Raw genomic sequence first — 25,332 nt, forward strand, 5'->3', positions numbered from 1 at the left:
GTTTTTGCCCTGAGGCACACATGCCCGACCTGCCACAACCCCCACCTCAGCTGGCGAGCCCACGGAGCCACGCTGGGTACCGGCTAAAGGTGGTGCTGAACAGTTGCGATGTCAGAACATCTCACCTAATAACTTCTTCTCTGCTGTATTCGAAATTGGGGTTAGTTGGTATCATTGAGAGAAAAATCTCAGCAAATGTTTTATGTATCTTTCTTAGTCTCAGAGAAAGCAATTGATACGTTACGGACGAGTACAAAAATATATGAGGCCTAGGTAGGCGGCTTACGGCACGGTGAACGGCGCCCAAGCACGCACAGAGGACACAATCTCACTCGTTGAAAACTGTGGCTCCGGATTGATTTGGTGTTGTTGCCCCAGAATTCATGTCGCCGCCAAACAAAGTCCATCCAACCTAACTTGCTCATTACCGTGCACCTGCGTCTAGAAGGGATTTCATCCAGCCTGCAGATGAGGATACGGTAGGCAGAAAGCCGAACACGCCCCGATCTCCTGACAAAGCGCGCGTACAGCACGCGGTGGAAACTAACCTTTGGGACCCAGGAGGCGTGGACTTGCAACCCCTACTCCCTCCTGCCGTCCGCCGTCACACTTCTGCACCGCCCGTGTGTAGCAGGAAAAACCTCCTTCTGACCAACTTTCAGCAATTTGGACAGTCGCTCCCAAAAGGGGGGGAAAGAGCGCGCGCGCGAAAGCTGCCAGCTGTTGTGCAGCTGCATGTCGGGCTGTTTGTTGATTCCCCGCCTTGCTCCAGTGTCTACTCAAACTAGACACACAAGAGGGTCGGCTGTGCAGGCCACAAGAACAGCAACAAGACGTCATCCAAGGCTTCTGAAGGCGAAACCATCCAAGAATGCGCATCTGGTAAATGAAAAGTCACGTGCCGAATACGATGAGAACCGCACTGCTGAAGTCCTTCACGATTGAACTATTCCGACCGGGCTAAGAGCAAAGCCCACGAGAAAAGGGGCGAGAAGAAAGAAGAAAAGGCACGAGCATGGATGTCCTCCCCTCTTACCAAGAGGCTACTGTGGCGGCCGATTGGCTGCAGCTGGCGGCCCCGTACCTGACGGCTGCAGACTGGCGCCGCTGCTGTCTGGTCAACTCCCAGTTCTACCAGCAGTTCGCGCCGCGACTCTGGCTGGATCCGCTGATTACGGTCCGCGATCTCGGCTTACACCCTAATGATGGTAAGCGAGCGAGGTTTATCTACTTCCATTCCCGCCATTGCTGCCTGCCGGTGGGATGTTGCGCGTCGGGGTCTCAATCCAAGAGTGGCGGTGGCGCTCGAGGCGCCGAAGAAGGACGTGCAGGCATGGGCATCACGTCAATTCATGAACTCACCAAAACACCCAGGAATGGCTTACTAACATTGGATACCCAGACTTGGCATGGTACCGACGGTTTGTGGGCAGCCATGTTCATTCCGTCAGACCAAGCACTCGGGCTTTGGTCCGTTCGCTGGACTTCCGCAACTTCGCCGTCGTAGCATCGGGGCTGTACTCAACGGAAGCGAGCGAACGTGCCATATCGGAAAGCTTTAAGCAACTCCCGCAACTGTTTCCTCGCCTGGTCTGCCTCCTGCTCGATGGCCACCCCGAGCTGGACCCTGGCAGCCTGGTGCCTCCATCACACACCAACGACCAAACCACCACGAACCAGTCTCAGAACCCTCTGCAGCTCTTGGATCTGAACCGCTGCCGTCATGAGTTGTCGTCCAAGATTTTCCGATCGGACTACTTCCGCGATCTGGTCTATCTGGACATATCATGGATCCCTGGCTCGATCAAGACCGCCGTTCAGCACTCTCTTAACCCCGAATTCCTCCCTGAACTTCGAGTCCTCAAGGTTCAAGGCCGGGAGATGGACGACAGCACAGCCAACGCCCTCTTCCAAGCTTTTGGACTTCGCCTATGGAGCCTAGATATATCCCATAACCATCTCACAGACGATTCTCTCGACAACTTACTCTTCCATTGCTTTTCTTCAATATCGTTCCGCTCTGATTCCCATTACCGCACCGAAGGCAAACTCGTGAGACCCCAGGACGTTGGCAGCCGGGCCTTTGGCACCTTTGATTTCATCCAGGAGTCCGATTACAGCTTCGGATACCACCACCCTGAGCGCTACTTCGCGGATACCCCCTTATACAGCAAGCGTGCCGACCAGGTGGGCTTGCAGGAATGGCAAGTCCAGAGATCTAATGGCCTTGACGAACTGAAAAACGACGGTGCGGATGGGTTGAAGAATATCATTCTCAGAGATGCGATTGAAGATACGGCGACGACGGCTGGCATCATCAACCACAACATCCGATCAACCCAGGGGGGCTTAACGCATTTGTACTTGAGCGGAAACAAGTTCACGAACTGGGGCATCAGCAAGGTGATGAGAGCATCGTCTGGTCGCCTGCAGCATCTCGAGTGCGAGTCTTGTCGCTTCTTGCCGCAGGACTGCCCTATTCCTGCTAGTCTTCCCAACACACTGGAAATCCACGGGCTCTTTGGGCTCGAGTACTTATGTCGACCGGTCTATTCGTCGAATTTGCGTTCTCTTCGCGTCCACCACTCAGTAGTCACAAATATCCCCACAGTGGGCGCAAATGGGTTGACGGCTCGGGCTGCTTATGCCCTTGCTGAGACGACCTTCCATGAGCGAGTCAGGATGGGTTACCCCCGGTCGTTGTTGCCGGACACCAATCCGCGCCTCCACTCCCTGACCCTTACCGGAATCCCCACTCGATCTATCGGCCCCTTGGTCCTCGAAATTACGAAATTCCTGAACATGGCGAGGATCCAACAGCGAAATATTGAGGATTCAAAAAGGTATTTTTCGAGGCGCGGGCCATCCCTATTGCGTGGACTGCGGCACATCCGTCTCGAGCTGGATCCCGACCCTTCCCTTGACGAGCCTAGTCTGCCAGGGGGGAACACTACCGACTTTGAAGAGTTGCTGGACCCAACCCACGAGATTTTTGTGTCGGGAGATCTCCCCGGTCTTCTCGGCGACGATTCCTGGGACATAACGGCGCGGAGTCCTGTCCAAGACAGGAAAAGCTTCGATCTGACGCCCACGGACGGCATCCCGTCGCCCTTCTCCCACAACGAGGTCGAGGGCGAGTACATCCAGCACCGCGTCGAGGCGGAAGACTCGTGGGACGGCAACGCCTTCACGGTCCCCGTCTGGATCGGCCCCGGCCCTGCCACGTCCCGCGCCCACCAGTACCCGACCGCCGTCAAAGAGTACATGTCCAACCTACGCGACCGGAGGCTGCACGCCCTGCCCGGGCCCGCGAGCCCCAGCCACGTCGCTGCGGGCGTGCCCTCGAGCAAGGCCTACATCTTCCATGCCGCGTGGGACCGTATCGTGCTGCCCAAAACGCCGCTGATCCCCTTCAATCACAAGAAGAGCGCGTTCCTGGCCCAGATGCGCGACGTCGCGGGGGCCGTGAAAGCCTACCGCGCCCGCACCCGCGGGACGCCCGATCATTGGGACGGCCATCTCGAACTCGTGCACATGGACCGCGCGGCGCGCTATCACTCGTCGGAGTATTGGCGATGACGACAAGAGCAAACCAAAACACTTACTCTGGCGGGGACGAAGGGAACATGCATTACTGAGATAGATCGGACATTAGACATATAGACTTGGTTTCGTTGGAAGGAACTTTTTTTCGGAGATGATAACGGGATGAAAGATTGGAGTGCAGGGATTTTTTATTTTTATTTTTTATAGAAGTTGGTATTTGTTTCTGGCGACCGCGAAAGTGGTATATATACTACATATATGTCACAGGGCAATCTTGATCAATGTACATAACAATATGTTGTACACATTTTTCACGGCCTGTTTGGAGTTGATCCCCCAGCCTGCCTCGCATTTGATTATGAAATTTCATTTGTTCTAGTCTTCTGCTAAGCTGTCTGTCTCACAGTCCAGCCGTTTATCGCATCGTGATCGTACCTCCCGATGTCACCTGCATTCTTATGCGTTTTGGCCCATTTTTAAGTACGGTGGTTCTGGCCTTGCTAGTCCTACGCAATCTTCCCGGGAACGAAGGGGTGCCCGGCGCTGAGCCCGCCGTCGACGGCCCAGGCCTGGCCGTTGACGTAGCTGGCCTCGTCGCTGGCGAGGAAGAGGGCGACGCGGGCGATCTCGTCCGCCTGGCCGCCGCGCTTGAGCGGGTTGAGCTGGCCGATCTTGCGCTCGGTGCCGCGGGCGCGCGCGGCCTCGAACGTGGGCGCCGTCATGCCCGTCTCGATGATGCCCGGGCACACGGCGTTGACGCGCACGCCCGTGCCCGCCAGCTGGTAGGCGCACGTCTGCGCCATGGAGACGACGGCGGCTTTCGCGGCGGAGTAGGCGGTGGGACCCGCGTTGGAGCGTAGGCCGGCCACGGAGGCGGTGCCGATGATGCTGCCGCCCGAGGCGGGTTTCGTGGATGAGGTTTGGGTCATGGCGGGGGCGGCGTGTTTGGCGGCGAGGAAGACGCTGTGTGCGCATGTTTTGTCAGTAAAAGGGGAGCGAATGGGCGGTGCTCTCGGGATATATAGATATGTATTTGTGTATGCCAGCGGAAACGAACCTCGCAGCATTGGTCTCCATGACCTTCATGAACTCGCTCTTGTCCACGTCCTTGAAGTGGGCGGGCGTGCCGACGATGCCCGCGTTGGCGAAGAAGACGTCGAGCCGCCCGTACTTTTTCATGGCCTCGTCGACCACCGCCTTGACGGCCGCCTCGTCGGCGGCGTCGAACCGCCGCACGTGCACGTCGACGTCGGGGTAGAGCTGGCGCAGGTCGCGCTGGTGCGAGGCCAGGTTGCTGTCGTCGAAGTCGCAGAGGTAGAGGGCGCGGGCGCCGCTCTCGGCGAACTGGTGCGCGGCGGCGCGGCCGATGCCGAGGATGGAGTTGGTACCTACAGGTTGGGGGAAGAAGTCAGTATAAGATCTAGACAGGGTATAATCGAGAAGTTCCAGACGGGGACAGGACGGGAAGACATCAATTAGGCCCGAGACCGATGGAGAATCTGGACTGCTAGCATACCGGTGATGATGGCCACCTTCCCGGCGAGTCGGGGGCCGTTTGAGGGACCGGCTATACGCTTCGGGGCAGAGGCGCCATTGCTGTTTGTTGCAGGAGACAGCTGCTTGCCCAGAGCTTCGATTCGGTCTTTGGCGGTGTTGGACATGGTGGCGGTGGGTTCGGACAGTTGTTGGCTAGAGGAAGAATCCAATCGCTGTATATTGGATCACATCGTCAAAGACCCTTGTTGGAGAAGCTCACAGCTTCCTCGGCTTGTGATGCGTCGTTCGCGGGGGGCTGGCGCTGGATGTTGGTTGAGCCGTGTGTCTCGGAGCTGCCAGCTGGGTTGATTGGAGGTGGGGAAGTTTGACCAACTGCGCTGAGCCGAGGTGCTACGGGTGCTCTAATTACCCCATATCCGTCATTTAGTGGCCGCTCTCCACTGGGGCTTAGTTGGGTTAGTGGCTGGACTATGGAGGTTGATACCTAGTAATAAGGTCGACCCGGTCTTAAGCGATAAGTGCGATATCATTTCTAGATCCGTCCTGATATATTACGAGAGGGAGGGCACATTGTATCATGACACGACCTTCTCGTCAACTTGTCGAACAACTTGTATGGCCAAGATACGGGCACGTTAATTTAATGTCGGTGATTACTCATCAGAGGCCTCAGACAAGCTGGGGCCAGATACGATCGCCACCTGCCCCCTGACAGTTGTCGGAAAGTGACAGAGCTGCAACTATCCGCTTCAGTTGTTCGACTTCCTGTCACAGGTAAACATGTTTCCTCCCTTACCTAAGACTTCGCCCTGTCTTCAGCATGTATCTTTGCAGCTGGCCAACGAGTCACCATCTAGCAGCCCTTGCGAAGGCCAATCGCGCGCGGGACCACCTGCCTTGCAGATGGTCGTTTGAGTTGTCTGTTGGCTAGGCCCAACGTCTTCGGTCTTATGTGTGCGTTACGAGTGACGGGCAACTGTCGACTTCCAAACCGTTGATTTTGCCCGTTTAGCTTGGTGGCTGCCACCGTTCAGTCAGATGTATGCCATGTCCCCGACGTCTAGCCCTAGCCCTGGCTATCAGGTGCGTTTGCCTCCTGCCGCTTGCTGAGCTTGCGTATTTCACCAACGAAGGCAATGGCGAGCCCATGAGAGTGTCATAACTTTTTCTGCTTCACATAGTTCTGCAGTCCATTCGTTTATACCCCGTGATTTCCAAGATCATCATAGCGCCCTGATCATGACTGTCGATTTATATGAACCAGTCAGCCCTGAGGAGTCAAACTCCGAAGTGAATCCCTCAAAACACCCTCAAGATGTCCACTATAAGGCCGTCTCAGAGTTTGATCAAACTGCTTCTCCCTTTGCTGATGGCACACAGCAGTCTACTGAGCAACACAATCCCGGCTATCATCGTGTCTTTGGTCCTTGGACTCAAGAGATATTGGCATGTACGCTGATACTTGGTGCCCCCCTAACAATGACGGGTACCTTGTATTCCTACAATGGCCAAGTTGCTCCGCAATGGCCATTGAAGATAACTCTCAACGCCCTGCTCTCCATCTACAGCGTCATGTTCAGAGCTGCGTTGGGATTTGTGACTGCCAGTTGCATAGGACAGTTGCAGTGGACCTGGTTCCATTCCGAGAGGCCTCTGTACGATGTCGTCCGCTACACAGAGGCCAGCCAGGGAGCATGGGGTTCCATTCGCTGGCTCTACACGCACCACTTTCGTCAGCCACTCACTGCACTTGGGGCCGTGATACTTGTTCTGGCCGTTGCCCTCGATCCTTTCGTCCAGCAGCTGATCAAACCAGTCGCTTGCGCAAAAGCCTCTGCGGATGTGCCTACGCTGCCTAGAACCAACTATTTTCCCGATCCAGCCAAGAGTGTTGAGTTCGGTAAGGACCTTGACATGGCAATGGAAAAAGCTATTATGGCTCCAGACACTGGCGTCGAAGCCCACTGCTTGACAGGGAATTGTACCTTCCCTGAGGAGTACGGTACTGTGGCCTACTGCAGTCGCTGCGAGGATTCTTCGGCAGAACTTACGGTGGAGACGAGATGTTCCCCCGACGCTCCTGGCAAACTCATTACCAAACCGCAGGATTGTCCAGTTAATTCCACCTATATTGTGCAGACTAGTCTGCCGAAAGGCTTCTACATTAGCGATTACGGCACATTCACAAAGTTGAACGTTTCGTACCGTCTGGATTCCGAAGGCTCTTTCCTTTATCCCTCTGATCCCCAGTTTGGTGCCGAGATGTTCAAAATGGACATCATATATAACCAAACTGATGTCTCTTTCGAGTCTCCAAGGCCAGATATGGCAACAGTGCGGCTCATCGCCGGGAAGTCACCCTTCTCAGACGTCCATCTGGATATCATGACAGGGCTCCCAATACCAGGCTGCGATGCCCCCAACTCAGGAAACAACTGGCGGTGCAGGGGCTATGGGGCAGCCACATGTACCATCACACCATGTGTCCGGATGTACAATGCGACCGTGGTCAACGGGCGTCTGACCGAAAATGTGGTATCTGATTCGGGCACTCTGCAATGGGGAGTGGGAAGAGAGGAGCTATACGGCCAAAACATCAGTAGAATGCTGGATACGTATTGTATCACACAGGACGAGAAACATCGATTGAGCGACTTAGGATACAACATTGATCCTAAACAACGTTGGCTAGGTTTGAATACCAGCTACGGCGATGCCGCAAGCAACGGCAAACTAGCGACCAAAGCCCTTTCGGAGCGCAAATGTTTGTACTCCATATCTAGCGAGTTCACGAAGGCAATCGCAGAATTCGATATGCTAACTTATGTGTGGGGGACCGTGAGAGGGCTCGGATCCGTCACATTTACAGATGGTGTCCCTGAACGCGATGTCCCTTTAACTGACCACTTCATGGGCGAGCTGATGCCCAGGCGTCTCTACGATTCTGGAAACATTGACATGGAGCATGTCGAGACTACCTTCGCCGACCTGGCCAATTCGATGACCAGGCTCTTGCGGACTCACGGGAGCGAGAACTACTCAGCGCCGGCCGTCGGTGAAGCCTACTACTACAGTACTTGCATCGAAGTTCGGTGGCTTTGGATCACGTTCCCGTCGGCTCTCGCAGTGTTGACTGTGGTCTTGCTTGCATCCGTCATTCGGATGTCGCACGTCCAGGACAAGCCGGTATGGAAGTCGTCTCCGCTAGTCTGGATACACCAAAGCTTCGGTCAGGGAGGCGGGCCGCTCGGTGGTAACGGGACGGGTACACCCTCGCTCGCCGAACTCGAGGAGAAATCGAAACAAGTACCGGTATCAGTGAACAAGCTTCATATATGATGTCGATTTGGTTACGAGATGAGGAGGATTTCGTACCAGCTGTTCTGCCTATGTACTTCAGAAGCTGGGAAAGAAAGTCCAACTCAGGACAAATGCTTGTAAACGTTTGTAACGAGATTTTACCGAAGCATACTCATGCGAGATATGTTCTACCATCGATTCAAATCATTTTTGCTAGAAGTCATGCATAACCGATTGACATTCGGATAACATTCGTGTGACTTAAGTCACATATGCCACCGGCGTTATCTTCCTGTTACCACCCTATCTTCTATTTCAGTATCTCCAGCCTCCAGCACATTCGCCTTCCCTTAACCTTTTACTTCGAGTACGATGGTTCTCGGAGCATGGTATTAGGATCATTAGCATGACAAGCAACCCCACCGACAGTTTCCGGATACGGGCTGCTCGATCCTAATCCGAATATTTCTTGATCAAGAACAACATGTCCTCCAATATTCTGAACTTGGTTAGCACGTGTATAATCGGGCCTCATGAGATGGGGGCTTACTGCTCTCGAGTCTCAGTTAGGCCCGGCCATCCACTGGAATGAGCGAGCTTGAACTTGATAGAGTAAAGCCTGTTACGATCGTCCCACTGCTCTACAGGCTCACTGGGCGGATAGCGCCGCAGGTACTGCTTGATATGTGCGCTGCCAATACGTATTTCATCTCGTCGCCACACTGCACCACAGCCGCTTAGCACAACTTGTGTCCAGGGTACCTAAAAACGTTGACCACGTCCAAAGGCGGCATGTCAGGAGTACTTACTGCCGAGCTCGTACTCGTTGTGGGCGTACATAGCGGACGGATCGTAGACGATAAACCGTCCCGTATTGACGTCGGTTCCCGTGTTATCTTCCCAAAGGTCGCCATGAACAAGACACGGTTTCAGAACTCTGCCTTCAGCTTGAAGTGGGTTCAGCAGCTGAGGGATGACGCTGGTGCTCAGGGTCTTGAAGGCCTCCTCGTATTGTAGCCATGGCCCGTTGACATCAAGGTCAATCTGAAAGAATATTGTTATGAGTCGCGTGAAGTAGGTGTTCCATGATTCATCCCAGTCGTTGGGCTGGATGTGTCTTCCATGGCACGTAGGAGTTGGGAACCCGAACTTGCCGGTAGGTGACACACTACTCTTGTGCATGTCTGCAAGAACTTGGCTGAACTTGGCCGGATTGGGCAGTGACATCGTAAGGTCAATAAAGTCCATGACCAAGAAGTAGGTGTCAGACTTTTCCATCTTGCCCCAGCCATACACCCGGGGAACGAATCCAGGACTGGCACTACCGAGGCTTTGCAGCGACTTGTATTCTCCTTCCATCATGATGGCACCTCTATCCTTAGCAGTCTTGACGAAGTAGAACTTCTGCGATCCATCTCCTTGTTCGGTTGTCACCTTGTAGGTTGCTGTCCAAGCTGATGCACCCCATGGCAGTCCTTCTACGATCTTGGTACCGGGAGGCAGACCTGCCAAATGACTTGTTAGTTGACTCTGTGAAGTGAAATCGGCGTTACAGACAAGGCCCTTCCCACATTTCTCAACTGCCTCGTCATTCTGAAAGCTACCAGTTCCCAGGAGTGTATGACGCTGGTCAAAGGTTGTCGTTGCGACCATTGTCAAGAATAATGATCTCTGCAGATAGTACGTGTGTATTACCGTGGGGCTGATAGCTCATACGGCCTTTTCAGAAGGTCGTCTGGTGGTCCACTGAGTTGAATGAAGGCAGGCTACAACGAATACAGATATCTTGATGAGTAGAAACCCCATGCGAGTAAGGCTGGAGATGGGGAGTTGAGCGTTAATGAACCACTGAGATGTTACTAGAACCAGCATGTGTTACCCCGCTCGTGAACGCTTTATGGGCGGTTATTTGCATTCATTGAGAGGCTGGAGGCTGCGAATCACGGGCGTATGAATGTTACACGTTCAGTATGTTGGGTCACTGGGATTCATGTGCATGAGCTCATTGGCGTATCAGGTAGGTGATGCGACGCTGTGTTACATGCAGACAGAATCCTAGCTGAATTGGCAAGGCTCTGCAAAACGCCGAGCGTGAGTACTCCGGCTTACCAATGTTATCATCTTGACAATCAATTGAGATTCTACAAACAGTCATTGATAACTGTGCGTCTGCGAGAGATCCAGCAAATGTCTGTTGAACTATTCCGACTCTGCGTGGTTGAATACTGTTCTCCTTATATTTTTGGTGGAGAGTCCTAAATCCAATCCGATTCAGCGGGCAGCGGGAGAGCAATCACCCCGCAGCGCAGCGGAAGCTATGGCGGTATGTTCTTAAGCTTCAGTGCGCAACTTGAAAACGGTGACTTATCGCTAATACTCTTTTGACTCTTATGTAGTCTCTATTTCGGTCATTGAAGACCAGGACTAAACGTCGCGAGACAAACATTCCGACATCCCAAGAAAATGAGCGACCAGTTAGCAGTAGATTCGATAGCAATACCGATCGATCGTCTTTATCACCACACAGTATACAACATGCTCCGTCTTTGGAGTCATCCGGCGGGTATGCGAATCTTCGTTACTCATCTGAGAGAGTGCAATAATAATCAGATGAACCAGACCACTTCCTCCACCATACGCGGCCACACTTGATATAACACGCTCGCGCTCTCCGGCCCGAAAGAATGAGCCTTTGGGGTTGCATGTTCTACACGCTCCCGCAGAAGAACAGACCGTTGATGTAATATTCGTCCATGGTCTAGGCGGCTCTAGTCAACTTTCATGGTCATGGAAGAGAGATCTCTCCTACTTTTGGCCCAAGGAGTGGCTATCCCAGGAGCCTGATCTACAAAAGGCCAGGATCCTGACTTTCGGGTACAATGCTTCGTTCATGTCCCCGACCAGCGATCTTTTCAATATCTCTGCTTTCGCAAAGGAGCTTCTGTTGCAATTGAAATTTGGTGGAGGGGCAAGCGAAACCCCTGGTCTAGGCAAGGTATGATACTCATAGTTCTCATTCACGCGAGGCATTGAAGTGCGAATACATCACAGGTACCAATAATCTTTGTTGTCCACTCCATGGGTGGTTTGGTCGTCAAAAAGGTAAGATAGGCGTATTCTTTTTTGTGTATTGATACTGGTTACTAAAGTTGGATAGGCCCTCATATTAGGATATAATGACTCTCAGTTCAAAGAGATACTTGACGCTGTACGCAGTGTGGTGTTCCTTGCCACACCACACCGGGGCAGCGGCCTGGCTGAGATCCTCAACCGGTTTCTGCAGGTTTCTTTCCATGCACCCAAGAAGTACGTGGGCGACCTGCAAAGAAACTCACCAGGAATTGAAGATATCAATGAGCAATTTCGCCACCATGCATCCCGATTGCAGATTGTGTCATTCTTCGAGACCATGCCTTCAAGTTTAGGCTTAACCAAGACTATCGTTGTTGAGAAAGATTCTGCCGTCCTTGGGTATTCTGAGGAGATATCAGCGCCATTGGATGCGGACCATCACACCGTTTGCAAGTTCGCATCGCCTCAAGACCCCAATTATATCACAGTCAGAAACGTGATCAGGTCAATGGTGCAGAAGTTTCAAGTCAACAGGCCAAGAGGTTAGCTTCCCATATACACCATCATCTGACCAGATTCCACATGCAGTTTTTGACGTTTACGCAGTACCCCATAAGCTCAGCATGTCAAGTCTCAGCCATTCGTCTATGCGAAGCGCATTGGAATCTAGCTTGGGAGTCCATGACCCAAATGCTGAGCTCTCAGTATTGCTTGATCAATACATTGATGGATCATGTGACTGGATCCTGAATGAGCCTGGCTATCAGCAATGGAAGACCAGCGATCATCGCGGCCCTGTAGTCCTACAAATCACTGGCCATGCTGGATCCGGAAAATCGGTCCTGGCCTCGTTCCTGATTCATCATCTTCAACAGTCTGAAAGCTCGGTTCAGTACTTCTTTTTTCGCTTCGATGCCGATCCTATCAACAAGTCTATTCGACAATGTTTGTTGTCACTGGCTTACCAAATGGCAACCCAAAATACCAGCTATGGTCAGCGATTAAGATCCTTACTTCATGACCGTCATTCAGTGGCCAAAGCAGATGTTCGCCGACTCTGGCAAAAGGCATTTATTGGGTTACTGGGAAAGTCTTTTGGCGCCGATCCCATTTACTGGGTGATTGATGCAGTGGACGAATCAGACTCGGCACAGCTGTTTCTGAATCTGTTACCCTCGCTAAACGAGCACCAAGTGCCATTGAGAGTAATCCTTCTAACAAGGCCTCACACTGCTGCGAGACATTTTGAAAGGCTGCGGGTCAACCTGAGCGACAGGTTCATCTCGGCGTCAATGGCAACACCCAAGGCTTGCCTGAGCTTATTCATTCAAGACGAGCTGAACTTTACTAAGTGGCCTGGCGATCCTGATTTCGTCGGCTATATCACGAGATCGTTACTGGAGAAGTGTCGCGGGAACTTCCTATGGCTTCGTCTAGTCCTACAGAGCCTTGCGAAATGCGACTACCAGCATGAGGCTACACACGCACTCGATGAGACACCTGACGAACTGGCCGACGTATATCGACGCATTCAGAATAATCTTTCGGCTGATATGAGTCCGGAAAATCGCCAACTTGCCCTACGAATGCTTTCATGGATCACGTCTTCTGAGCGCCAGCTTACTCTCGAGGAAATATCAGAAGCCCTCCAAACATCCGGACAATCGCAACCGATGTTACACCTTGAACAGAGCCTTATCAGGTTGTGTGGAGACTTGGTCACTGTCGACAAGCTGGGAGTTGTATCGATGGTGCATCATAGCGCCAAAGAGTTCCTTGTTCGTAATAAGGATATCGCACTTCACATAGACACTTCAGAAGCCCACACATTGCTACTGATGCGGTGTCTTAACGTGCTTACTGATGCCAAATTCAGACTTCGAGTAAAGACGGAAGGATGTGCGGGCTTTATTCAGTACTGCTGCACATACTGGTCGCATCATTTGGCAGCATCGGATGAGCGCTTTGGCTTGCATCTATCGAGTATAACAGCCTTCCTTACCAGCACAAACATTCTAAGTTGGATTGATGCTGTCTGTCAAATGGGACAACTTAGAGTACTGACAACTACGACTAAGAATCTGAATTCGTTCAGAGACACGAAGCGTAAAGCAGATGCAGACAAAGCACCGACTGCTCAAGGTGCTGAAGAGATGGAGATAGTCTCAGCCTGGGCCAATGAACTGATAAGAGTCGTTGGCAAATTTGGACATCATCTTCTACAGCACCCATCAGCGATTTATACGCTCGTGCCGTCGTTTTGCCCCCAAGAGTCCGTCATGGGCCAGCAATTCGGTAGTAACAGCAAAGCAAACCTATCAGTCACCGGCTTGAGGAATACTTCTTGGGATGATTGTTTGGCTAGCTTCTCCGTCGGGCATGAATGTCAGCCAACCATGATATGTTGCGCGGAAAGTTACTTTGCTATCCACACGCAAGACGATACTATCAGTTTGCTTTTTTCCTCGACCTTTCAGGTCTTCAGAACCTATCGCCACGAAGAGGTCATAGTTGCCTCGAACTTCGACCAAGATTATAATACGATGGTTACCTGCGGATCTCGGACCGTTAAGCTTTGGGATATAGGGACCGGAAGCTTGATACAGGTTTGCTCAAACCCATTAGAAGGCCGCGCCGTGGCGGTAGCACTCTCGAGGGACTCTACACAGATTACTACGGTTACCGCCAGCGGCCAGCTACGTTCAAGATCCGTGGGTGTAGAGGAAGATTGGAAGCCCATCACAAAAGAGATTCCAGTTGACGGGTCCTTAGGCAGCGGTGAAGGAACACCATGCGTGGTATCCTTTAGTCCAGATGGGATCAAAGTTGCCATTGCATATCGGGGCCGCGCGCTGGGTCTCTGGAATGCTGAAACCGGGAAACTGATAGGCAGGTGTCATCGCCAAGGCGAGAGCACTCTCGGTGCCGGAGGGTTTCGGCCCTATCCCCAAAGACTCACTTGGAACCCCGTTCATGAGCATATCATTGGCCTGTACAATGATAGCAAGCTCTTCAAGTGGAATCCAGTGGACTCTCACAGCGAGGAACTGGAATCTTCTGTCAAAGCCCTTGAAGTTGCGTGCAGTCCCGACGGTCGGTTCATTGTCACAGCAAGTCCTGATGGCTCCCTGAGAGTTTGGCAATATGATACTTTGGGTCTCATGTACCATCTCTCTTGCAGTTCTCCAGTGACCGATATCGCTATAAGCTCTGATGGGCGACGCATTTATGACTTGCGTGACTCATTCTGCAATGTGTGGGAGCCAAGCTCACTCATTCGCTTAGCTTTAGCTGACGATAGGGCCAGCGAAACTTCAAGTTCAAGGGCAGCATCTCTTAGTTACTCGACCAATTCTGAATTTGTTGCTGCAATTCTGGAACCCATTACGGCATTGGAAGCTGCATCGAAGACCTCGGCTTATTGCTACTCTTCGGACGACGGAACCTTATGCCTCAGATTGAGTCCCGACACAGAGCCAATAACAGTTGATTGCGGTTACATCGGGGCTACTCGCCTTGCTTTCGATCATGGGGAAGCTCGAATAGCATGTGCCGAGATCGAAGGGACTGTCAGTGTCTGGCAAATGGTTGCCCACAATGGCCCACAACTCTCCAAACTCACTCAATATAAATCCCAGAACCCGGTTCAACAAATCCTTTTCGACCACACAGATAGCAAGGTTATCATCCGATGCACCGAATGGGTTACTGTATTTTCCATCGCGTCCACGCAAGTTGAGGCGGTCCGCTCATTACGAGACGGGCCATGTCACCTTGTTCTGCAGGACGACGAAGAGAATACTCTCTTGGCAGTTTATGAGTCAAAGATTGTTGCCCTTCGCCTTTCAGATCTAAGCCCAATCAACTCGTGGCACTTAAAACCATATACCGCGGAGGTCCAAGGAGTTGCTCCCGCCTTCTCAAGACGCCCTTCGGAGAGCCATGTCATCAGCCCCCAAGGCGTGAGCCTGGTTGTTGACAGTGTGTTCAAATGCCCGAATATGGCCATGTTTCTAGTACAAACATCGCATATATCTGAGCCAAGTGGCAGGCAGATTGGGTTCTTCATGGTTAACATCAGCAAGCTGGCAAAGGACACGGGAGTAACCGACATCGATACGGTACCTCTACCAATCACTGTTCTGCACCGTATCGAAATCCCTCTGGGCTGGGTCACTGAAGGCGAGGTGATGGGTACGCGGAGAGTACATCATGATCAACACAGTCTGGCGTTCCTTGACCAAGACTTTTGGGTTTGCTCATGGTCGCTTGGCGATGTCAATGGTAGTCGGATTAGGAAGCATTTCTTCTTGCCGCGTGATTGGATCAACATGGAAAGCTTGGAACTCTCCACCATCACCACGGGTGGAACTTTCTTCTGTCCTCGAAACGGCGACGTCGCTGTCGTGACTGGGGGGCTGCGCGAATCATGGGTAGATTAGTACGATGATTTGTAGTCTAAATGGATTCGAAGCTCCTGTGTTTGATGAAGTATGTACGTCTCGCGTTCTTTCGAGTAGCCCGGAAGACACTTGTTAGGCATCGATTGTCGGTTGTTGAAGGCTGCATTGCCCTCATGATCCACCTACAGCAACCGTAATGGAAGCGTGGCCGATGAGCCCCGTGAATATAATTTGATAAACTAAGGAGTTAGCGTTCATGGTGGCGGCGATATTGTTTTCCACCAGAAGACGTCCAACGACCAGGAATTCAAGGTCTGGGATCGCGTTGGAGTTTGACACAATGTTCGGAACCTCGCATACACTATTCATGTGTAACGAATGCGGTGTCCCGAGGTGAACGTCAAGGGGAAAATTCCTCTTCGTGATTGATTGCTTTGAGGGAGGAAGTGTGTACCACCTTCCTGTACAGTACTTATGTTTCGGGCATATCCTATCAACTTGAAGCGACAGCGTACTGTGATTGTGCGTGTGCGCGCGGCTACTTATCCCCACGCACTTTTGGCACCCAGCAGCAACTTGAGTTGAATATCAGGCCGAGTCCCGTTCTATATCGTATCGAATTAGGACCGCCTTGCGATCAGGATCTGAGTTTCGCGAATCGTGGATGCCAAGCAACTCCATGCCCATCTGCCGGGCCAATTGCCATAGCGCCGTCGAAAACTCATGGCCAAGCGAACCAAGAGACGGGTCTGTCGAGAATCAAGACGCCTAGCTTGTTCTTTTACCCACTACTTGTTCTCAAATACTGTACCAAGGTAAGTAAGTACCTTGACCAGACTATCTAGAATGGGCAGTTGGGGTCAGGACCGGCCAAGTCCGGCCCTCGGTGTAGCATTCTTACGAGACCCGCATCCCACTTCTCTCCCTTTCAGCAAGGCAACGTGACAAGAAAGCTATTCCGCGGCGGGAAGTGGGTGGTGTAATTCGTACAGGCCGGCCAGTAAGACATGCAGATCCCTAGCCTTTCTCAGCGAGTCGGGATCAGCGGTTCATGGCCATCTGACTCGCGCGACAGTGCCAGAGTGCTGGGCAGCGCGCGTTGTCCAGCGTCCCCAGTGTACTTAGTATCACACAGACGGCCCTTTTCGGGGCAATTGCGGTGCCATCGGGGTATCGACGATTCCTTGCTTTGGCTGTCTCGTCTGGGGGCTGACTATCGTTTTAGTGGCCGCAAGAGTGCGGAGAGGTGGACTCCCCCAAGGCCCTCCCCCCCGCATTCTACCAAAACCCCATACCCACCTCCACCTGCGCTGAACAGTTCCCGCGCCCTGTAACCCTGGTCTGACCAAGCGGCCCGCTTAACTCTTTCTTGTCGTAATCGCAAGGGTCCCTGGCCGGCACAGGACGATTTCCCGCATGACTTTGATATTACGGTGCCACAAGAGAAGAGAATCCTGGAAGAGGAGGAACATAGCTGCGTATTCGAAGCGACAGGAAGAAAGCAAGGACAGAAGAGGGTCTCTCGATTTGGAGATTGGGGAAATACTTAATAGTAGTCGTGCGCCCAACGCGGTGGCACATGTCGTTCCAATTGATGTTATGCAGGTGTCTAGAACTTCGTCCCAACTTCACATCTGTCATCCGAAGTGCAAGTAAGGCCTTGAACCTTATCCATTCACCGTATGCCCTCGATCCGGTAAAACACGTCACGTTCGTCAAACAGTACGGGGGTTGATTATTGTTGTCGTGGTTGAGTCAAGTCGAGTGTCGAGCCATCGCACAAAACTCCCGTCGCGACAGTCAACGAGCGAGAGGGACCAACCATTCATTCTGAGCGGCTATACCCAAGCCTAATCTTCCCCAGAGAAACAAGCCGAAATGGGTTGGAAGCAGTTCGTCAAGCGGCGCTCCCTCCGCGCCAGGGACACCGAGAGGACCAAAGCTGCCGAGCTGACTATCCGAGAGTCGCTATATCCTATCATCCTGGTCACCATTCTCTTCTTCCTTTGGGGATTCAGTTACGGTCTCCTGGATACCCTGAACAAGTGTGTTTTTACCTCGCCGCCCAAGCCTCCCGCCCCCGCCAGTTCCGTGGTGGCTGGCTGGCTAAACCGCCACCCCCGCCGGCATCGTCGCACTAACACGGGCAAAACTGCAGGCATTTCCAAAACACTCTCAACATCACCAAGTCGAGGTCATCGGGACTCCAGGCCGCATATTTCGGGTACGTCGCACCGACATAAAAGAACTTTGCAACCATATCTATACTTATTTTTCCTTGAATGCATCAACTGACACCCGCCATCTTGCAGGGCTTACCCGATTGCATCCCTCGGCCATGCCGCCTGGATTCTTCGACATTATGGCTATCGTGCCACTTTCATCTGGGGCTTGTGTCTCTACGGTTCGCAACACCTAGCATGATATATGGTTTTACGTCCTCGCCTTCTGACCCCGTTTCTCATTTTTAGGTATTGGAGCTTTAATCGCGTTCCCCTGCATCAAGGCGAAATCCTTCGGGGGTTTCTGCGCTGCTATCTTCATTATCGGTAACGGACTTGGCTCGCTCGAAACTGCCGCCAATCCTTACATCACTGGTGAGACGAACCGGCCCTGTCATACGCCCTCGGGCCTGAATATGCTCCACGAGACTAACCCTTCACCCACCCACAGTCTGTGGTCCCCCGCGATATGCCGAGCTTCGCATCAACTTCTCGCAGGCCTTCAATGGCATCGGGACTGTCATCGCCCCCGTGCTCGGGAGCTATGTACTGTTCACCTTCGACGATGCGACCGCCCTGGCCAACGTGCAATGGATCTACATCGCCATTGCTATCTTCGTATTCCTCCTCGCGATCGTGTTCTTCCTGTCCGTGATCCCCGAGATCACGGATGCCGACATGGCGTAAGTTGCGCTGAGCGAGCGACCCCTTAGTCATTCCATAATACTAAAGCATCTGGTGTTTATAGTTTTCAGGCGAGTGAGACTCATGCCAATGCGGACCATCTGCCTCTCTGGAAGCAGTACCGCCTCTTCCATGCCGCGTTCGCGCAGTTCTGCTATACCGGTGCCCAGGTTGCTATTGCCAGGTAAGCCGGTTAACCCAATCGCTTGCTCTCACATGACTTTGAGCAGGCCGACTAACCAACGACGCGCAGTTACTTTATCAACTACGTCACCGAGACCGTCCCGGCCGCCATGGGCAACAAGGAAGAGGGCTCCTCGCTGGGCGCCAAGTACCTCGCCGGCGCCCAGGCCGCCTTCGCCATCGGCCGCTTCGCCGGCGTCGGGCTGATGAAGTACATCCGGCCGCGCTGGGTCTTCCTGACCTACCTGACCCTCTGCATCATCTTCATCGCGCCGTCCATCACGCAGCGCGAGTACGTGGGCATGTCCATGCTCTACATCACGCTGTTCTTCGAGTCGATCTGCTTCCCCACCATTGTAAGTTTTCTTTTCCACCCGGAGTAACCATTTACCATGAATGAATGAAGAAGAGAACTTGCCGCTGACGTGAGATTTTCCCACACAGGTCGCCCTCGGCATGCGCGGCCTCGGCCGCCACACGAAGCGCGGCTCCGGCTTCCTCGTGGGCGGCGTCATGGGCGGGGCCGTAGTCCCGCCCCTGCTGGGCGTCGCGGCGGACCGCCACGGCACCCCGCTGGCCATGGTGGTGCCGCTCATGTTCTTCGTCGCCGCCGAGACGTACGCCGTCGCCGTCAACTTCGTGCCGGCCTACCGCGACCCGGCCGACGCCTTCAGCACCACCGAGGTCGGGCTGCAGCCCCACGGCACGGACGAGGAGAAGGTTGGGCACGATAATTTGGAGGTCCGGTCGGGGGAGCATGGGAATGGGGAGGCTACGACCACCATTGGGGATGAGAAGGTCAAATGATCTAGATGATACGTTGTGGATCTTGGACATGAATGCATGAGTGAGCGAGCTTGATTCGGAGGAACTGTACATCTACCCGAAGGATCTCTTCAGTGAGCTATATGCGGGGGGGATCCAGCTGATGAGCTGAACACTATTTTCATGCATTTAGTTGTTAGCCCTCAGCCCTCGCAAACACTCGAGAGTTCACTTGAAACCTGAGGTTCCCCAACAAAGTTCAACTACTCCCCGTTTGGATACCAATAGTGAATGCGTGTTTCTTAATCGCCCCTATCATAACGAGCACATGACCTCGAGCACTAGACTCAAGTGTTACCCCCATTATCAAGACCTCGAGCCCGTCGGGCTTGTGTCGTTGATGACATAAACCTGATACATCCTCCCGTGTATAACATACAGCACAACAGGTCACTCATACATACGCACAACAGGTACACTCTCGTTGAAGCTGGGTAATATTACAAGCAGGAAACCGACCATTCCCAATGCCATGACAGCAGCCTAAACGCCAAATGAAACACAATCTCCCCAATTCTTGAACATAGTCTATGTCATTATGCGAGAGGCAATACAATGAATTCGCTCAATCCAGCGGCCCGGTGAAATTCCTGTCCTCGCCTTCCCAGCCCAGCACCGGCCACTGATCCGGCAGCGTCGCGATCTTGGGCAACGTGTACCGCCCCTCACACGCACCGTCGGTGCAGCTCAGGCCCTCGTCGCACAGACCCCACAGGTCGCAGTAGCAGGCCCGAGCCGAGGGGCAATGGACGCTTTCCTTGCCGAAGATGACTAGGTAATTGAATCAACGTTAGTCATATGCGTCCCAAACGGCGTTTGACGAGGGAATCGGCCAAGTTTCTTACTATGCCATGCAAACTCCATCACCCGCCCGCTCAAGTCGTCCGTCAGAGGTGTCTCGAGCAACCAGTCCCGAAACCGCGCGTAGTCCGCCCGCGGGCGCCGCCGGACCGCCTCCCGCGTCACGGCGAACTGGGAGCAGCAGCTCACGGCGACCACGTCCGGCACCGGCGCGCCCGGCAGCAGCTCCTCGAAGGCGCGCTTGTAGATGGCCTTTGTCGTTACGGGTGGTCTTTCCTTTGCTTGACCGTCTGCGGTAGTTTCCGCTTCAAGTAGTTGGCTGGCCGCCTCCTCGGCGTCCAGGTGGGGACGGATCTCGTCCGGGCACCCGATGGTCCAGACGCAGCGCAGATTGACGTAGCCGGCCTGCCGGACGTGGTCGAGGCGCAGACTCTTCAGGGTGGGGACGGCGTCGTAGTCCGGGTCGTCGTTGTGCCAGGCGAAGCGGGCGGCGTGGAAGAAGACGGTGGTGGCCGCCAAGGTATCGTAATTGTCCACCATGTGCGTCAGGTATACCATGGCCTCGCGGCCCTTGTTTTTGGGCACCGTCAGGGCCGTCTGGGGGTCATCGACGACATAGATGCGTTTGCTCCAGTCCGGCGGGAGGTGGCGGTGGAACCAGGACGTGGCGTCGCGCTTCAGGCTGGCCCCCACGATTTCGACTTCGGGCGGCGGCTGCTCATCTTGCTGTTTGGTTGATGCGGGTAATGTCTCTGCTTCTTCTGTTCGCAATCCGGTGGCATCGCCTTTTGGATTTGTCGTCATCACTTGGCTGTCAAAGCCGGCAATGTGTTGGTGGTCGTGATGGCGGTAGAAGAGAAACAAGAAACACAGGCATAGCAGAATGAGTGAGAGCATCAGGCTTCGACCCAAACTGGGGCGACTCGCCAACATGATGGATGATGGCGAAAGCTATGGTAGTAGAAGAGAAAACTTTATTCTCACATTTCCAAGCATCGCCAGATAACAGAATCGAGGATTGGTGTTCAGGATGGAATTGAAGAGAATAGGTAAGCAACCTAAGTGGAAACCAGCCCAGCCTTCTCTTGTTTGCGAAGAAGATCGTCGTCCATAAGATCAATTCAATCCCAACTGAATGTGCGAATGTGTCCTCCTCTCGGTCGGCCCTTTAGAGTTTTGGTTACATAGCCGCCGAGGAGGGGTCGACAGTTCGGGCGACGATCTGCTTGCGTCAAACGGCTACGGCTTACTTACTCCAAGACACCAATGCACCCCTGACGCAATGGACCGCCCCCTGGCTGTCGGTAACCAATTGGGGGCCGCGCAAACTCCCAACTGCATTCAAAAGCATATCGTGGTGGTTACAACAGACCACCAAAATTACTAACGGTATAAATGTATGTATTTGTATGCCATGGAATCGCCCGAGGGTAAGGCGTGGCGCTCGCTTACGTCGCTGAAACGATTGCACGCGATTGCGAGCAACGCCAGACAACAAACGTGAGTAACACCATCCCCGGCCGAGAGGGATGGGAGTGTTTATCCCGCCTACGGGAGAATTTACCTGTATCCGCAACAGTCAGTGATATGCGTGCGTTTCGACTCCTGAGATGCATCTTGATAGATAGCACCCCATAACCATCTATCTACATTGAGAAACAATGCACCCGTGATCATCCATGACATCTTGCATTGTCTGCTATTAACACGATACAGACTCTCAAAAATTGCACCGTCGCCATGGCAGACCAGGCAGCGGATGCTGCCGCTAATGACCCAGAGCCATTCCTATGTCCTGATCGATCATCCGCCTCAGGTGTCTCTGCGACATCTTCTTCGCTGTAGGCGTGAGCACCATCAACTCGGCATGCATTCAAAGCACTACGCCATGTTGTAAGTCACAGTCTGAAGCCTATTCAAATGCTGTAAATTGGGAAATTTGCCCATAAATATCAATAAAACGAATAAAAACACGGATAGAATAGTAAGACTGCCATTAGGGAATTCTCTGGAAAATGGGTCGGTGTTACCATGAAGGGTGCCGCTTAGTCAGAGCAATCCAATGTGCGATAATACCCTCGAATGCCTGAGAGCTGTCCATGTCCGTGTTGAACACTCGCCCTAGCACCTCCGTATAGCATAGTTTGGTCGAATCCTCTCAGATCAGCTCCCATGCCCTTCGACAATGTCAAACGCCCTCAAGATCACCTGCCTCTGTTCATCCTGAATCCACGTAAACGTCCGCTCGCCAACTCCGCCCGCCACCAGGTCCTCGCGCGAAGCCCATACGAAGTCTTCATGCTCCTCAGGATCCAGTCTGACCCTAAGCGGCGGCGACCTCCGCCCATTGGACTCCTCCACCTCATCCCTTTCCTCCCCCGAAAACTCAACATCATCATCACCATCAGCCTCCGCCTCCACGATAAAAGTCAGCTTCCGCCATACCTCACCGCGGTCGACCCACTCGTGCCGTTGCTGGTCAACAACGGCGACGAAACGCCGTGCCCGGAGACCAGATTCCTCAAACAGCTCACGGGCCGCCGCATCCAGTATGCTGGTGTCGTGCGGGTCACACGAGCCGCCGGGTATCTCCCAACAAAGTCCACCGTAGTCGTGGCGGCTGCGCTGCACGAGGAGAATCTGGCGAGACTTCTCTTGACCCTGGCAGGTAGGTTGGTGGCGGTGGGTTGGCGACTGCGATATGGACGGCTTATTATGATCTTTCACAAAGACCGTAGTGGCTTCCGACTGCCTCTTTTCCCCGATTATTCCTTTGAGCGAGGATGGGGGGCATTCGGAGGGAGAGGGCGGGGACGAGGATAGAGACGATGTCGGAGAATAAGGAGGCGGCGAGAATACGCGGTCTTGAGCCAGCGGGGCGGTGGACCAGGACGATGTAGAAAGAGGGGGGCTGAGAGGAAGAGACGAAGCTTGATCGCTTTCGCCACGGATTGGGGAGCTTGTAGAAGATGACCTGGTATGGCGTTTGGACCCACTCGAGCTGTGGTTGCCGACAACCACGGTACCGACGACAAGATGGGCTACATTCTCCGACTTGTGCTGCTCGATATACGCAGCTGGTGTGATGAGGTAAGAACGAAGATGTTCCGGTATGACCGGCAGCGGAGTATTGTTAGAGGTATTGTGAGGCATAACTTCCCGCAGATCTAGTCTGTGTCTCTGGTGAACGAGCGCAGATGATGGTTCGTGTTCTGTGCTAGTCGAAGGTGAGGAGAGGCCACTAGTAGATATAGTTGACTCGGGCGAGAAGGGGAAGAGCTCGTGTGGAAAGGAATGCTGGTGGACGAATACCGAGAGTTAAGGAGACGTGCCGGGGGCCCGATACGAAAACGACACTCGGCCCAAAGATACGTTCACGCCAGGGAATGATAGAAGCATAGAGAATGAGGGACGCGAGATGTGGCCATCTCATATGCGTATATATGCTTTGATATGCATACCCGTAGAGTAACATTGGTCGCAACAGGGATCGATACAACGGCTTACCGCGGCAGACGTTAAGAGGTATAACGACATCATCCTTTGTTCTTGGACACACGCACGCACGCAATTTCTCTCGCGCCAGAGGTGTGCTAAGAGTGTAATCATCCAACGGGTCAGGGCCTTTCTGGGAGTTGCTCATGGTGAGCGGACGCAGTCCCAGCCAATGGCGCCGGAGTCAATTCACCCTCTCTAGGAGATTGTTTTCCGGACTAGTCGACGTGCATGATGGGGTCGCTCTATTCTCTCGCGTCAGACACCCAGTCTTATTGGCGTTTCATCCATCCTGGTAAATGTCTGCCTTATATTTTGAATATCATCATTGTTTCTGTCGGTCTCTCTGCCTTCCGAGGACCGGCTTGCTATGCTGTGTCGCAAGCAGAGTCGTCGCCAGCTGGCCGATGAGATATGACAAGGCAGTGGAGATGACTGTCAGACCCCAAGGCCGACATCTGTATGGCCGATCGAGGCAGCAGTGTCGCTGCCAGCCATGCGTCGCATGCGAGACATCACTGCGCGCGTCTCTCGCGGAAGACCGTTGCGCCGAAAGCAAGACAGACAGGCTGCCTCAATGGTCTTTTCTTCAGCGACGGAGCCACATGCAACCCCCAATTGCGGGAGGCACCGCTCGTCGATACGATACAAGCAAGCCTATCTTGTCTGCCTATGTTAGGCAATCGATGCTACTTCAGATCACCCACATTCCGCATGTTACCTTGGGCTCGATCGATGTGACTGGCCAATTGGAGTTTGGGGCCCGCGGGGTTGCTCGTCTAGCGAACTCGCTAAGCTGCTTCGGCACTGGGTACCTGTGGGCGTTGAGGGATGATGGTTGCGTGCCATGCAGCCAAGGCAAGACATGCAACAACGACAGGTCAGGGTCAAGAAAACGGGGGCCTGGCACAACGATAGATTAAACAATACCCGCCTGTAGGCAGGTCCTCAGACGATTCAGACTGCAGAAGAGAGGAGTAGAATTAGGATATTGCGTCAAGTAGCAGTTCCTAGCAGTAGGCAGCTGTATGTTAGGAACATGTATGCAGAAAGGAGGAGGTGAGGGGCAAGCTTCAGTGATGGAGGGGGGATGTGCAGGTGGCTCGCGTGTGCCGAATTAAAATACACACCCAAAGGCGCATCAGAACATCTATCTTTCCACGCTTACTAAAGTAACGTGAAGATACCTTTCAAAATATTTGAAGATATAAGGAAATAAAGTAAGAACCTATAAGAACTTGTATTATAATTTTATTTAATAAGGTCGTTAAAGAAAGGCGCAGTCCTATTGTGGTTAGATGTGT

The 25,332-nt window shown here is 53.1% G+C and overlaps 8 protein-coding genes across 8 annotated transcripts; 4 read left to right on the plus strand and 4 right to left on the minus strand.

The window, feature by feature from the left end:
* Window positions 1-1,015: 1,015 nt before the first annotated feature.
* PG985_009390 (uncharacterized protein) lies at window positions 1,016-3,579 on the plus strand (the record flags this gene model as incomplete). The annotated part of the gene is made up of 2 exons (XM_066829158.1): window positions 1,016-1,208; window positions 1,403-3,579. 2 exons carry the CDS (start codon window positions 1,016-1,018, stop codon window positions 3,577-3,579), a joined length of 2,370 nt encoding a protein of 789 aa, XP_066684070.1.
* Window positions 3,580-4,052: 473 nt separating this feature from the next.
* On the minus strand, window positions 4,053-5,207 carry PG985_009391 (uncharacterized protein; the record flags this gene model as incomplete). The annotated part of the gene is made up of 3 exons (XM_066829159.1): window positions 4,053-4,509; window positions 4,604-4,934; window positions 5,063-5,207. The coding sequence occupies 3 exons, from the start codon at window positions 5,205-5,207 to the stop codon at window positions 4,053-4,055; spliced, it is 933 nt and encodes a 310-aa protein (XP_066684071.1).
* A 1,315-nt stretch (window positions 5,208-6,522) lies between these two features.
* PG985_009392 (uncharacterized protein) lies at window positions 6,523-8,382 on the plus strand (the record flags this gene model as incomplete). The annotated part of the gene is made up of 1 exon (XM_066829160.1): window positions 6,523-8,382. One exon carries the CDS (start codon window positions 6,523-6,525, stop codon window positions 8,380-8,382), a length of 1,860 nt encoding a protein of 619 aa, XP_066684072.1.
* Window positions 8,383-8,796: 414 nt separating this feature from the next.
* PG985_009393 (uncharacterized protein) lies at window positions 8,797-9,996 on the minus strand (the record flags this gene model as incomplete). Its single annotated transcript, XM_066829161.1, has 3 exons — window positions 8,797-8,842; window positions 8,894-9,065; window positions 9,153-9,996. The coding sequence occupies 3 exons, from the start codon at window positions 9,994-9,996 to the stop codon at window positions 8,797-8,799; spliced, it is 1,062 nt and encodes a 353-aa protein (XP_066684073.1).
* Window positions 9,997-10,963: 967 nt separating this feature from the next.
* PG985_009394 (uncharacterized protein) lies at window positions 10,964-15,857 on the plus strand (the record flags this gene model as incomplete). Its single annotated transcript, XM_066829162.1, has 4 exons — window positions 10,964-11,338; window positions 11,395-11,445; window positions 11,501-11,957; window positions 12,022-15,857. Coding segments are annotated over 4 exons (4,719 nt in total), but the record flags the coding sequence as incomplete, so codon positions are not given.
* A 1,839-nt stretch (window positions 15,858-17,696) lies between these two features.
* PG985_009395 (Glucose/galactose transporter) lies at window positions 17,697-19,714 on the plus strand (the record flags this gene model as incomplete). The annotated part of the gene is made up of 6 exons (XM_066829163.1): window positions 17,697-18,042; window positions 18,290-18,415; window positions 18,492-18,723; window positions 18,789-18,908; window positions 18,978-19,263; window positions 19,352-19,714. The coding sequence occupies 6 exons, from the start codon at window positions 17,697-17,699 to the stop codon at window positions 19,712-19,714; spliced, it is 1,473 nt and encodes a 490-aa protein (XP_066684075.1).
* A 583-nt stretch (window positions 19,715-20,297) lies between these two features.
* On the minus strand, window positions 20,298-21,337 carry PG985_009396 (uncharacterized protein; the record flags this gene model as incomplete). Its single annotated transcript, XM_066829164.1, has 2 exons — window positions 20,298-20,503; window positions 20,578-21,337. 2 exons carry the CDS (start codon window positions 21,335-21,337, stop codon window positions 20,298-20,300), a joined length of 966 nt encoding a protein of 321 aa, XP_066684076.1.
* Window positions 21,338-22,696: 1,359 nt separating this feature from the next.
* On the minus strand, window positions 22,697-23,686 carry PG985_009397 (uncharacterized protein; the record flags this gene model as incomplete). Its single annotated transcript, XM_066829165.1, has 1 exon — window positions 22,697-23,686. The coding sequence occupies one exon, from the start codon at window positions 23,684-23,686 to the stop codon at window positions 22,697-22,699; it is 990 nt and encodes a 329-aa protein (XP_066684077.1).
* Between the last annotated feature and the right edge of the window lie 1,646 nt (window positions 23,687-25,332).

Source organism: Apiospora marii (assembly GCF_038362585.1).
Source record: "Apiospora marii strain CBS 49790 chromosome Unknown utg000005l_segment0_segment0, whole genome shotgun sequence".
In the NCBI taxonomy this organism is placed as follows: domain Eukaryota; kingdom Fungi; phylum Ascomycota; class Sordariomycetes; order Amphisphaeriales; family Apiosporaceae; genus Apiospora; species Apiospora marii.